This window comes from Oncorhynchus mykiss, chromosome 28, assembly GCF_013265735.2.
Source record: "Oncorhynchus mykiss isolate Arlee chromosome 28, USDA_OmykA_1.1, whole genome shotgun sequence".
Taxonomy (NCBI): domain Eukaryota; kingdom Metazoa; phylum Chordata; class Actinopteri; order Salmoniformes; family Salmonidae; genus Oncorhynchus; species Oncorhynchus mykiss.
In genome coordinates this window covers 15,931,450-15,946,489 of record NC_048592.1, presented here as the reverse complement: position 1 = coordinate 15,946,489, position 15,040 = coordinate 15,931,450, and the positions used below count along the sequence as shown (strand labels likewise).

The window sequence follows — 15,040 nt, the reverse complement described above, 5'->3', positions numbered from 1 at the left end:
GGATTTGAACATATTATTGACCTAAGGCTCATATTTCTGTGTTATTATATTATAATTAAGTCTATGATTTGATAGAGCACTCTGACTGAGCATTGCGCTGTTTATAACTTCAAGCCTATCAACTCCCAAGAGTAGGCTGGCAATACTAAAGTACCTATTAGACCATCCAATAGTCAAAGGTATATGAAATACAAATGGTATAGAGAGAAATAGTCCATAATAACTACAACCTAAAACTTCTTACCTGGGAATATTGAAGATAAAGAACCACCAGCTTTCATATGTTCTGAGCAAGGAACTCAAACGTTAGCATTTTTACATGGCACATATTGCACTTTTACTTTCTTCTCCAACACTTTGTTTTTGCATTATTTAAACCAAATTGAACATGTTTCATTATTTATTTGAGACTAAATAGATTTTATTGATGTATTATATTAAGTTAAAATAAGTTTTCATTCATTATTGTTGTAATTGTCATTATTACAAATATATATAGAAAAATCAAACAATTAATCGGTATTGGCTTTTTTTGGTCCCCCAATAATCGGTATCGGTTTCGGCGTTGAAAAATCCTAAATCGGTCGACCTCTAGTTAGCATGTTACAGAGATTTCTGTAAGTCTTTAACTGACACTCTAAGATTCTTATTAACCTCATTGAGCATTCTGCAGTTATCTTTGCAGGACAGCCACTCCTAGGGAGAGTAGCAACAGTGCTGAACTTTCTCCATTTATAGACAATTTGTCTTACTGTGAACTACAAGGCTTTTAAACATACTTTTCTAATCCATTCCAACTTTATGCAAGTCAACAATTCTAATCTTAGGTCATATGAGATCTCTTTTGTTCGAGGCATGGTTCACATCAGGCAATGCTTCTAGTGACTAGCAAACTCAAATTTTGTGAGTTTTTTATAGGGCAGGGCATCTCTAACCAACATCTCCAATCTCATCTCATTGATCGGACTCCAGGTTAGCTGACTGACTCCAATTATCTTTTGGAGAAGTCATTAGCCTAGGGGTTCACATACTTTTCCCAACCTACACTGTGAATGTTTAAATGATGTATTCAATATGGACAAGAAATATAATACTTTGTGTGTTATTAGTTTAAGCACACTGTTTGTCCATTGTGATCAAATTTTATGACAAATTTATGCAGAAATCCAGGTAATTCCAAAGGGTTCACATACTTCTTCTTGAGACTGTATGTACTGTATCCTTTAGGTGGGCTTTCTTGGTCAATTCGGATTAGCCACATATGGATGTCTTTTGAACTTGGTTACAGTGATTGAATGCCTGAGGTCTTTGTGCATTGACTAACCTCTGGTGTGTTTGTGATACTGTTTTTCCAGATGTCCTGGCCAGCAAGCATGTGACTGTAAACTTTGTGCAAGACACATCGAAATTCTGGTACAAGCCTGATATCTCCAGGGACCAAGGTAAAAACATTAGGAAATATGCGTTTTGTTTCCCAGGAGTATTTTGTCTGCCAAATTTCCATAATGCTCTTCAACATTTTGACAGTTTCCACACTCCTCTGTGACATCGTCACTAAAATGTATTCCTGTGTCCTTCTCTTCTCCTTTCCTCCTTCTTTCCTCCTCCTCTCAGCTATCTCAGTCCTGAAGGACAAGGAGCCCGGATTTTTCATAGTACGGGACAGCCACTCCTTCAAAGGAGCCTATGGGCTGGCCATGAAGGTGGCCACACCCCCTCCCTCAGTCCTGCAGCAGAGCAAGAAAGGTAGGAATTGGCTGAGAGAGATAAGGGGACAGAGCTTTAGGTTCAGACCGGTTCCTGTTTGATGTGGGACATAGGAGTAGGATGATGATTGATGAAGCCCATATAGGCTACACGTATTTATATGGATTGTGAAGCTACAACTTTAAATTTGGCTCTATACTCCAGCATTTTGGATTTGAAATCAAAATGTTTTATATAAGGTGACAGTACAGAATGTCGCCTTTTATTTGAGGGTATTTTCATACATATCTGTTTTACCGTTTAGGAATGAAAGCACTTTATGCATCTAGTCCCCCCATTTTAAGGTGTCTTCAGTATTTGGCCAAATTCACTTATAGTGTATTAAAGAAGTCAAAAGATCAGTATTTATTCCCATATTCCAAGCCTACAATATCAAGCTTTTGATTTGCTTGTCTTTCAGATTATGTTTTGCCCAATAGAAATGGTAAATAATGTATTGTGCCATTTTGGAATCACTTTTATTGTAAAACATTTTTTTGTAAATAAGAATATAATATGTTTCTGAACACTTCCACATTAATGTGGATGCTACCATGGTTACGCATAATCATGTATGAATCGTGAAAAATGTTATCGAAAGTTACAGAGGGTCAAAGATCATGCCCCCAAAACATGCTAACCTCTCACCATTACCAATAACAGGGGAGGTTAGCATTTTTGGGGTGAGTATGATATTTATGCCTGCTAGGAATATGGGACCAAATGCTAATCTTTTGACTAAATGTTATACACTATAAGTGAATTTGTCCAAATACTTAGATACATAAAGTGTGGTAAAACAGATATGTATGAAAATACCCTCGATTAAAAGATGACAGACACACTGTTGCCTCATATAAAACATTTGATTTTAAATCCAAAATGCTGAAGTTTAGAGCTGTCTAAATAAATACGTAAGGGAGTGTATGCTTATCTAGGGTCAATTTTGTGTTCATCCATGGTCATGGTTAGAATTGTTGGAGGATAAGCTGGTCCTATATCTGTACATACGGGCAGGTTCCACACATTTCCAGAACCTTTCCGTGCTCCAGAAGGCCCCAGTAGAACAGGGGTATCGCGGAATTGGCTGACTGAGTTACAGCATCCTGGGAACCAAACAGCTATAAAAGCCCTCTACTGTTACAACTCTCTGAATTCAACTCCATGGAGGGAACATGATAGTCCCCTCTCTGTTCGTTCAACAGCTCCTAGTAGAACCAAACAGGCGTGCTCTTTGTTAAGTAGTTTTAGATGTAGCAGCTAGTGCTTTAAAACAAACAATAGAATAAGCAGGCTTTCTAAACCTGCACAGATTTCAGGCCTTTCTCCATGGGTGCTTTTTGCCCTACATACAGTAATGTAACGTTGTGTGACATTCAGTGCAGCTTGTTGTATTACGCACCATGAAACACAGCCTCTATTCAATTTAGAAATGTACTGGCAAGCAATACATCGCTTTGTTCATGGCATTCCTTGTTTTACGTTTCGAGTTGTGTTTCTCACATGCACAAGTACAGTGAAATGCTTAACTTGCAAGCCCTTCCCAACAGGGCAGTATTCAATATCAAAATAGTATAAGTAAAAACTAAACACGAGAAATAAGAAAAAACTTGAATGTAAGCTACGTATGTGTATACAGTGCAATTGGAAAGAATTCAGACCCCTTGACTTTTTCCAAATTTGGTTACATTACAGCCTTTTTCTAAAATGTATTCAATTGATTTTTTTCCTTCTCATCAATCTACACACAATACCTCAAAATGACAAAGCAAAAAAACTGAAATTTCACATTTACATAAGTATTCAGACCCTTTACTCAGTACTTTGTTGAAGTGCTGCAGAGATGGTTGTCCTTCTGGAAGGTTCTCCTATCTCCACAGAAGATTTCTGGAGCTCTGTCAGAGTGACCATCAAGTAATTGGTCACCTCCCTGACCAACACCCTTCTCCCCCGATTGTTCAGTTTGGCCAGGCGGCCAACTCTAGGAAGAGTCTTGATGGTTCCAAACTTCTTCCATTTAAGAATGATGGAGGCCACTGTGTTCTTGGGGACCTTCAATGCTGCAGAAATGTTTTGGTACCCTTCCCCAGATCTGCGCCTTGACACAATCTTGGAGCTCCATGGACAATTCCTTCAACCTCATGGCTTGCTTTTTGCTCTGACATACACTGTCAACTGTGGGACCTTATTTAGACAGGTGTGTGCCTTTCCAAATCATGTCCAATCAATTGAATTTACTGTCTACCTGCTCCAACCGCCCCCATAGTCCACAATCATTATTTATTTGTGGAAAGAAGTTTTAAAAAATGGGATTCCTGTAAGACACTGGTGTCCTTATGCCCAGCCCAGAGCACAGCCCACTAAGTCCTAACCCCTCCCTTTCTCCTCCACACGGTGTCGGGAGCCCCCTCACTCACACCCCTCACCCCCTCACTCACCTGTAGGGACATCATGACACAGTCCCTCTCCGAGCATTGTGACTTCTTAAGAGGTTGAAACTCAACCCAGCTCCAGGAGAAGGCTTTTCTATGTGAGGACATTCCTCAGACACACTCTCGTCATGCCCCTCAGGCACGCTGCTGTTAAATCATTATAACGCTAATCTCAGCTGTGATTGGATAAGATGTATGTATCTCTTAGAATTTGGGATGGGAGTTAACAGGGGTAAGGTAACTGAGACTCCGCTAACACTTAACTTACAGTCAACAGGTAAACCCGTTATAATGTGTTGTAGGAATGTATGAGCATTTATAGCATTCTTGTGTATAATAATGTTATCTCTCTCTATGATTGGAGGTGATCTGTCCAATGAGCTGGTCCGTCACTTCCTGATTGAGTGTACACAGAAAGGAGTTCGGTTGAAGGGCTGTCCCAATGAGCCCTACTTTGGTGAGTGTCTCCTCTGTAGCACACGTTTTGTCGTACCCTTTTGAGGACAGTGATAACACAATGGTGACCCCTGCTGGTGACTCTCTGTACTGATAAAAAAAATAAGCATAACGTTCCTGTGTGCCCTCTACTGGATAATGATTGCAAGTGTGCTTCAGCTCTTAAGATGATGTTTATAGTTAATATGAAATCTTCTTTGAAGTAATAGGATGGTTACAGTTGTTTTTTTTGTTGTTTTTTTTTACAGGTAGTTTAACTGCGTTGGTGTGTCAGCACTCCATAACTCCCTTGGCTCTGCCCTGCAAACTCATCATACTTGACAGAGGTAAGATGCCTAATCTCAATGTCCTTATACATAACATTGTGTTACAGTAACAAGGTAAACATGGTTTAGATTTATAAAACATAATTGTGTCCTCTGCCAAAGCAATTTAACAAACACTAGTCTCTCTCCTCTCTGTGTAACTAAATGTGGCAGGGCTGGAAATTGCAGGGCAGTTTCGAATTATGTGGCGTGATTTATAAGCCTGTGCCTGCAACTCATGTCAACGTAGATGAATTGCCTTTACGTGGTAGCCACACATCAATGTCATCAGAGGGTCAATGGAGAGAGGAAGGGGAGAGATCGAGGGAGAGTTTAATCAGATGTATTTTAATTCAGTGATATGTCACTGCCTCCAATTCTTCATTTCAAACATCTTACTTCTACATCATATACCAAAAAAAAAACAAATGTTTTTCCTATGTTGGTAGATCCTCTTGAAGACGTGGTGGAGAACACTGCTACACAATCTGTCACCAACTCTGCTGCTGAGCTCCTTAAACAAGGAGCAGGTAGGGCTTAAAGTGATACTTCGGGATTTTGGCAATGTGGTCCGTTATCTACTTCAGTCTGATGAATTTGTGGATATCATTTTTAGGCTAAATAAGTATTGGGTAAGCCTCAACAACAACAACTTCTGTTCCTAAGGGATTGTGTAGATAACATGTTGTGTTAGCACCTCTCTCCTGTGGCCTTGCAGTGTGTAATGTGTGGATGAAGTCTGTGTTCATTATGTAGTGTGTGTTTGTATCTGTGTGTAACGTGTGTTTCTCTGCAGCGTGTAATGTGTGGTTCCTGGGCTCAGTGGAGATGGAGTCTCTGACAGGGTACCAGGCTGTGCAGAAGGCCACCAGTGTAACATTGGGCTCAGACCCCCTGCCCACCTCCACCGTGGTCCATTTGAAAGTCTCCTCACAGGGAATCACCCTCACTGACAACCAGAGGAAGTGAGTCATGGAGAATACACAGACAGGCAAACAGGCAGACAGTGAGGCACACCTACATGGTCACATTAGTAATGCATGTATAGCTAATATAAAATGATATATAAATTAATACAGTACCAGTCAAAAGTTTGGACACACCTACTCATTCAAGGGTTTTTCTTTATTTGTACTATTTTCTACATTGTAGAATAAAAAACAATTAAACAACACATATGGAATCATGTAGTAACCAAAAAAGTGTTCAACAAATCAAAATATATTTTATATTTGAGATTCTTCAAAGTAGCCACCTTTTGCCTTGATGACAAATCATTCACTAAACCCTAAACCTCAACTAAATCATGTAATAAATAATGTGGAAATTGAGCAAGTTGAGGTGATTAAACTGCTTGGAGTAACCCTAGATCGTAATTTGTCAAGGGCAAAACATATTGATACAACAGTAGCTACGATGGGGAGAAGTATGCCCATGATAAGGCGCTACTCTACCTTCTAGACAGCACTGTCGACAAGGCAGGTCCTACAGGCCGTAGTTTTGTTGCACCTGGACTACTGTTCAGTCGTGTGGTCAGGTGCCACAAAAAAGAACATAGGAAAATTGCAATTGGTTCAGAACTGGGCAGCACGGCTGGCCCTTGGATGTATACAGAGAGCTAATGTAACCAATGTGAAATGGCTAGCTAGTTAGCGGTGGTGCGCGCTAATAGCATTTCAATCGGTGATATCACTCGCTCTGAGACCTTGAAGTAGTTGTTCCCCTTGCTCTGCTGTGGCTTTTGTGGAGCGATGGGTAACGGTGCTTCGTGGGTGACTGTTGTTGATGTGTGCAGAGGGACCCTGGTTTGAGCCCGGGTAGGGGTGAGGAGAGGGACAGAAGCTAAACTGTTACATTGGTGCCGTGACCCGGATCACTGGTTGCTGCAGAAAAGGAGGGGTGTGTGTGACCGATGTGAAATGGCTAGCTAATGTGGTGGTGCGCGCTAATAGTGTTTCAATTGGTGATGTCACTCGCTCTGAGACCTTGAAGTAGTTGTTCCCCTTGCTCTGCTGTGGCTTTTGTGGTGCGATGGGTAATGATGCTTTGTGGATGTCAGTTGTTGATGTATGCAGAGGGTCCCTGGTGAGGAGAGGGACGGAAGCTAAACTGCTACACTAATATTAATAGTATGAATGTCAATCTCTCCTGGCTCAAAGTGGAAGAGACTTCATCACTACTTGTATTTACGAGAGGTATTGACATGTTGAATGATCCGAGCTGTCTGTTTGAACTACTGGCGCACAACTCGGACACATATGCATACCCCACAACACATGCCACAAGAGGTCTTTTCCCAGTCCCCAAGTCCAGAACAGACTATGGAAGGAGCACAATACTAAATACAGCCATGTCTACAAGTAACTCATGCAACAGTAAAATTAGATTTAAAAACAGATTAAAAAAAAACACCTTATGGAACAGCGGGGACTGTGAAGCAACACAAACATAGGCACAGACATATGCATACACACATACGCATTATACACATGTACACATGGATTTTGTATTATATATTGTGGCATAACTTCTTCAAGGTTAGGAGCGTTTGTCACAAATTAAGTGGTAAACTGTCACCAAATCACCCAAGAATGAGAGTTCTTTCGAACAGGACAGTACCTGTGTGTTTGTTTCTCCGTCCTGGTCCACCCAGGCCGTAGGCGAGGTCAAGGATAGCAGGGTTCGGTACACGAATCGGGTTCTCGGTAGGTCCAGGTCCAAACACCAACAGGTAAGTCCAAAACAATCCAGCTCATACACGGTAAATCCAGCCAATCTCTATTGTCTCTTTCTCTATTGTTCATAGATCCTTCCAGCACTCTCTCTCTCTCTCTTCCTGGTTTTTCTTGACCCTTTATCTGTGTGTCGGCTCCACCTTCTGAGGGTTCCCCTTGCTTCTGGGACTTGTAGTTTTGGGGGTCGGCCATTTTGTGATCTGTAGTTCTCACAGGGGTGGCCATTTTAGTGATCGGGCAGAGCCCGTTTATTAGTTCTGCTCTCACATATCTGCCATTTATCACTCGACCCCCTTCTTTGCCACAATATATATATATGTGTAGTAGGCACCTGAGGGCACACAGTCTGTTAATGTATTGTAATGTTTTTAAAATAGTATAAACTGACAATGTTGCTGGACCCCAGTAATGGGGATCCATAATAAAAACAAATACAGCTTTACACGCTCTTAGCATTCTCTCAACCAGTTTCACCTGGAATGCTTTTCCAACAGTCTTGAAGGAGTTCCCACTTGTACTAAGCACTTGTTGGCTGCTTTTCCTTCACTCCGTGGTCCAACTCATCCCAAACCATCTCAATTGAGTTGAGGTTGGGTGATTGTGGAGGCCAGGTCATCTGATGCAGCACTCCATCACTCTCCTTCTTGGTCAAATAGCCCTTACACAGCCTGGAGGGGTGTTGGGTCATTGTCATGTTGAAAAACAAATGATAGTCTCACTAAGCACAAACCAGATAGGATGGACTATTCCTGCAGAATTATGTGGTAGCCATGGTGGTTAAGAGTGCCTTGAATGCTAAATAAATCACTGACAGTGTCACCAGCAAAACACCCCCACACCATCACACCTCCTCCTCCATGCTTCACGGTGGGAACCATACAGGAGGAGATCATCCGTTCACCTACTCGGCGTCTCACAAAGACACGGTGGTTGGAACCAAAAATCTCAAATTTGGACTCATTATACTTAAAGACAGATTTCCACCGGTCTAATGTCTATTGCTCGCGTTTCTTGGCCCAAGAAAGTCTCTTATTCTTATTGGTGTCCTTTAGTAGTGGTTTCTTTGCAACAATTGGACCATGAAGGCCTAATTCACACAGTCTCCTCTGAACAGTGATGTTGAGATGTGTCTGTTACTTGAACTCTGTGAAGCATATATTTGGGCTGCAATATCTGAGGCTGGTAACTGTAATGAACTTATCCTCACCTTAAGCTGTTCTTGCCATAATATGGACTTGGTCTTTTACCAAATAGGGCTATTTTCTGTATACCACCCCTACCTTGTCACAACACAACTGATTGGATCAAACACATTAAGAAGGAAAGAAATTCCACAAATTAACTTTTAACAATGCACACCTGTAAATTGAAATGCATTCCAGCTGACTACTTCATGAAGCTGGTTGAGAGAATGCCAAGAGTGTGCAAAGCTGTCATCAAGGCAAAGGATGGCTACTTTGAAGAATCTCAAATATAAACATATTTTGATTTAACACTTTTTTGGTCACTACATGATTATATGTGTGTTATTTCACAGCGGTGATGCCTTCACTATTATTCTACAATGTAGAAAATAAATAAAAATCTTGGAATGAGTAGGTGTGTCCAAACGTTTGACTGGTACTGCATATATACACAGTTGTACTATGTATTTCTCTTTTACCCAGGTTCTTTTCTCCTCTTCCCAGGTTGTTCTTCAGAAGGCATTATGCAGTGACCACTGTCATCTTCTGTGCATTGGACCCTCAAGATCGGAAGTGAGTAAAATATGCCAGAATTAACATCATTTGAAATAAAAGTACTGTGGTAATAATGTCATCAGCTTACACTGTCAGTATGATGCCTTGTGTGTTCCTTCTGTGTTCTTTTCCCCATCCATTCTTAGGTGGAAAAAAGATGGCTGCACTTCAGCAAAGATCTTTGGCTTTGTGGCGAGGAAGACGGGCAGTGGGCAGGACAACGTGTGCCACCTGTTCGCCGAGCACGACCCCGAGCAGCCCGCCAGCGCCATCGTCAATTTCGTCTCCAAGGTGATGATTGGCTTCCAGAAGACCAAGTAGCGCTGCAACGCTGCTAGCTAATTGGCTAGTGGGGCTGTTTTTAAAACTTAAAACCGTACAACCCTCAACCTGAAGGTTATGAGCCAGGACTTGGACAGGAAGGCAGTGGAACAGAGTTCCATCCACAGGACTAGAATGGGTTTTGCGAGATACTATTTCAATGGTTACACTACCTAAGAATGGGATACAATTGATAACAATAATCTTGAGGCGAAAGAAACGCACACCTATTTAGGCGAGGTGCTGGCTAGCGGAGTGGAACACTTAAAAAAAATAAAAGAGAGCCGCACATTCTAGGAGCTCAGATGCAAAAATAATTATGGCTAACGTTTCGACAGACAAGCTGTCTTCATAAGGGCAGCACTCCATCACTTGTCTGTTGAAACGTTGGACATAATTATTTTTGCATCTGAGCTCCTAGAGTGTGCGGCTCTCCTTCTCCTTTATACAATTGGCAACAAGCATGAAAAGACTTACAAGTTACAACTCCACAAACTATCCAAGTCATCTCCTGCTTACAACACAGAGGGAACTGTGGACCATCAGCAGGACAGGAGACTCATTGAGATCTTTCATTGAGTCGAATGAAAACTCAGAACTCCTTTGCCATCATTTTCTAACAGACTCTTTCCTTATGATGATTATTAGGGGTTTGTCTGGAAGGAAAAAGAGAATATACAACAGCTACGTTATAAGATGTGTATTTCATTTTTATGTATCATTGTAGAACTAAAACAGATGTTTGCATTTATGTCTCGAAAGGGCTTACAGTTTTATGTATCCCAAATCTTTACAAGTTAGTTACATATTCCTATTCTCAACATCTGTATGGTGTGATACTATACTAAAGTTAGTTACATATTCCTATTCTCAACATGCTCTGTATGGTGTGATACTATACTATAGGGAAGCATAGAAGCCTGGCATGTAAGGGTTTTGTTATGTTTAATATTTAACCAAAAATAAATCAACTATATAAAGCATTATTCCAGCTATTAAAAACAGAACTAAAAAATACTGTAAATCATAACTTCTCCTTATGTTATCAAAAACTTTATTTTTGTAAATGCGTCATATACTATTTGAAAAGTAAAGTCTATTGACTTTATGTTAGAACAAAAAAATATAAATATTTTCCCTAAACTAATGTGTCACCATCCCAATCATGTATCTTGAATTTGACCATGCTCAACTCTGGATATGCATGCGAATTAAAACCACTATCAAAGCAATAACACACAAACATGTAAAGATCTGGAAGGGGAGCGTTGGAATGAATTAGACCACAGAAAAATATTATATATGTAAACCCTAATATATTCTATGATTCCTTTATATCATTTGTCAATTACATGTACTTTGAACTCATTTACGACTTCGTTCAGTACTGCTTTGTCTGGAAGATTGTTTTAAAATGGATACATTTCTACGTTTTTCAAATGGCTAGTCTCAAATAAGTGTTTAAATGGACTATTTGGTGGTATATTTTTGGCACTAACTATATATTGAAATGTCTCAGTGTTAAAATATATACAGTACACTGAGTGTACCAAACATTTGTATTGATTAATATTCAAATGTAGTTGCACCCTCCCCTTTAGCCCTCAGAACAGCCTTAATTCGTCAGGGCATGGACTCTACAAGGTGTCGAAAGCGTTCCACAGGGCTGCTGGCCCATGTTGACTCCAATGCTTCCCACAGTTGTGTCAAGTTGGCTGGATGTCCTTTGAGTACTGGACCATTCTTGATACACACAGGAAACTGTTGAGCGTGAATAACCCAGCAGCGTTGCAGTTCTTGACACAAACCGGTGCGCCTGGCACCTACTTCCATAGCCCGTTCAAAGGCACTTAAATATTTTGTCTTGCCCATTCAACCGCTGAATGGCACAGATACACCATCCATGTCTCAATTGTCTCAAGGCATAGAAATCCTTCTTTAACCTGTCTCCTCGCCTCCATCTACACTGATTGAAGTAGATTTAACAAGTGACATCAGCTTTCACCTGGATTCACCTGGTCAGTCTATGTCCATGGAAGGAGCAGGAGTCCTTAATGTTTTTATACTCAGTAGAGGACATTTTGTATTAAATATTTCATTTGGAATTATGAAATAAATATTGTGTTGGAACAATAGGCGATCATTGGGGCTCGATTGAACTCGATGGAAATGTGCAAAAGTGTCAACACCGCCTACCCAATGCATCGAGTGAGCTCAATGAAGTGCAGCTTTTTAATCATTTCTCTGTGTAGATGAACTTTTTCACGGTCACATTTCTTCATGTCAAATAATCAGGGCAGGGACCACCTAATTCCAATACACTTGGTTTATATACAATACATTCACTGTTTGTGTACATTTTAGTTGTCTTTATTTTTAATTTTGCTCATGATGTACTAATATGATTTACAGTCTGTACCTCATAATACCTTTACTATCTCACGTTTGAAAAAAATAATTATATTTTTTTATGTTTCATATTGATTTGCAGCAAGTGACATAAAAAGTTCATTTGTATATGAGAAATGGTATTTTCAATGTTGAATGTGAATAAACAAAAGGGAAAAATTATGTCATTGGTCCACTTACAATTATTATTATTATTATATATTTTTCAGAGAGAGAGAATATGATGGAGATTTGTTGAGTTCGACAGTATGCACGATTTATGTCTATTTTTCAGCCAGGAAACCAGAAGAGGGTGCTAGTAACACACACATCCATGTCTGTAAGATCCTTTGTGACCTAGCTCTATGGTTGTTGTTGTGCTTGCTCTAGGTGATGTGTACTGTAATGTCTGGACACATTTTCTACCCCAGCATTGGAAGGTGAAGTACAAGTCGGCTAACCTTCACATGAAACAGGTGACCGATTAGGAGAGTAGATGACAGCAGCACAAAATCAATATTAAAAGAATGATTGATGAGAAGATGATCTGTGATATGGATCGATCCTGGATCGTCTTTTGCACTGTGTCAGTCCTGCGTCATCTTGTGCACTGTGTCAGTCCTGGGTCGTCTGGTGCACTGTGTCAGTCCTGGGTCGTCTGGTGCTCTGTGTCGATCCTGGATGGTCTTGTGCACTGTGTCAGTCCTGGGTCGTCTGGTGCACTGTGTCAGTCCTGGGTCGTCTTGTGCTCTGTGTCGGTCCTGGGTCGTCTGGTGCTCTGTGTCAGTCCTGGGTCGTCTGGTGCTCTGTGTCGGTCCTGGGTCGTCTGGTGCTCTGTGCCGGTCCTGGGTCGTCTGGTGCTCTGTGTCGGTCCTGGGTCGTCTGGTGCTCTGTGTCGGTCCTGGGTCGTCTAGTGCACTGTGTCGGTCCTGGGTCATCTGGTGCACTGTGCCGGTCCTGGATCGTCTGGTGCACTGTGTCGGTCCTGGGTCGTCTGGTGCACTGTGCCGGTCCTGGGTCGTCTGGTGCTCTGTGTCGGTCTTGGATCGTCTGGTGCTCTGTGTCGGTCCTGTATCGTCTGGTGCTCTGTGTCGGTCTTGGATCGTCTGGTGCTCTGTGTCGGTCCTGGATCGTCTGGTGCTCTGTGTAGGTCCTGGATTGGCATGACTATGACAGCAAATTGTGCAAATGTTGATGATGTCACAAAGCAGTCTATTGGTTGATGGACCCTAAAGACAATCCAGGAACATGTCATGTAACACTTGGAGAAATCAAGACATGTTCCTCTGCTCTCTCTGGTTGGTGCAGGTCTGGACAGGTCTATCTTTAGCTGGTCCGGTGATGAGACTGAGGCACAAATTGCAGTGTGAGGAGAGGAGGAGAAGGAACCCCCTCCCCCCTATTGTCCTTGGACAGATGGTGAAAGTGAAGAATTCCCAGGGAGGGAAGAATGGAAGTATGGGCCCAGGTGTACCTGTCCCAATACACCTTGGCCCACAGAGAAAAGGGAATTTGGGGAAAGTACAGAGAAGCAATTTCATAATCTCTTCTCGTAAAATGTATTGCAAGTATCAGATAAGTTTAATTTAACAGACAAACATAGAGAGAGAGATATTGTATTGAGCATGTTGTCCATACCTTTCCATCACAGGGTTCAATGCGTCACCATTCATTTGATCCAATAGTCTCTTGTACAGAACAACATGCAGCATAATGACAGTAAATTCTCAGAACAAACTGGAGAGAGAGAGAGAGAAAGAGAGAACTCCTATAGACTCTACTGAGCATGTTGTCCATAATATATTGGGTTAAATGCATTCAACATAAATTCATTAGATACTGTAGTCTCTTGTACAAAAATAATAACACGTATTATAATAACGTCTAGGAAAAACTGTCCTAGAAAAATGATTTCTTGAAAATAATTTTTCAGAATTCTTCAACTACCACCACTATTCTGAAACAACTCTGACCCTGTACAGAAACCCAATCCCTACTGATGACCCACATGAAAAAAATACTACAGTTTACTATAGAATACTACAGCACATGCTGTATTAAATTGCAGTATACTTTATAATACTATACTACACATTTTAGTATCCCTTTACCATGTGTAGTACTTACTATATAATGTTGTATTATCCTGTAGAATACAATAGTAAACACTACAGCATTATCTCGCAAAACACCAGTCTGCAAAAACACTTTAAAAAAAACCTTAGTAAATACTACAGTATTTAAATTGCATATACACATTCCCCTCACCTATATCCCAATTTGTGCCACCCGTCAGTGAGAAACCTACATGCCATGTATAGACCATATTGTGCTCCATAAATGTTACAGAAAACAGCATCAGCGCTGAACGAACCGCTGAACGACCTATCTAGTAGTCACTGCTGTGTTTATACCATAATTTATACCGTATTTATACCATAATATACTACAGTATTTTTTTCATGTGGGGAGTCTCAACCAGGGCAGGGCATAAACGCTGCAATTGTCCCATGTTTTCTGATCTGCTCAAGGGCCCGTAACAGACACTGATTAGGGCTGTCACACGTACAGTAATAAAAAAGTCAGCTCTGCCAAACAATTTCACAAGTTCACACAAGGCTGTTTCGAGTAGGAGCTCTTCAAGTCTGGATTGGCCGGTGGTGGCCCTTGGCCCGCCACTAGAGTGTCAGGAACAATGTTCGAATGAAAGGCTTCGGCCATCAGAGGCAAGCTTCTCTATAGAACTCTGCTCTTGCCTGCTCCCCTCCTCCCTCACTCCATTCACTTGTTGTTTAATTAGGGAGGAAAGGAGGAGATGGGGAGGGGAGGGGAGATCCCATTTTGTAGGAAGAACAAAGGTAGTGGCGCAGAAATAGAAAGTTCAATTTTGGGATCGCTGCACAATGCCACGCACTGTT

At 41.1% G+C, this 15,040-nt stretch overlaps 1 protein-coding gene across 2 annotated transcripts in view; it reads left to right on the top strand.

Moving 5' to 3' along the window:
- The window catches only part of LOC110508633 (tensin-3), an 83,766-nt gene extending 71,461 nt beyond the window's left edge, over window positions 1-12,305 (top strand). For both annotated transcript variants that reach the window (XM_021589290.2, XM_021589288.2), the window contains exons 19-26: window positions 1,356-1,442; window positions 1,615-1,746; window positions 4,543-4,635; window positions 4,883-4,960; window positions 5,389-5,469; window positions 5,736-5,904; window positions 9,363-9,431; window positions 9,560-12,305. In XM_021589290.2, the coding sequence (XP_021444965.2) occupies window positions 1,356-1,442; window positions 1,615-1,746; window positions 4,543-4,635; window positions 4,883-4,960; window positions 5,389-5,469; window positions 5,736-5,904; window positions 9,363-9,431; window positions 9,560-9,734 (884 nt within the window). In that variant the 3' untranslated portion in view covers window positions 9,735-12,305. The remainder of the gene's footprint in view (window positions 1-1,355; window positions 1,443-1,614; window positions 1,747-4,542; window positions 4,636-4,882; window positions 4,961-5,388; window positions 5,470-5,735; window positions 5,905-9,362; window positions 9,432-9,559) is intronic.
- The last annotated feature ends 2,735 nt before the right edge of the window (window positions 12,306-15,040 follow it).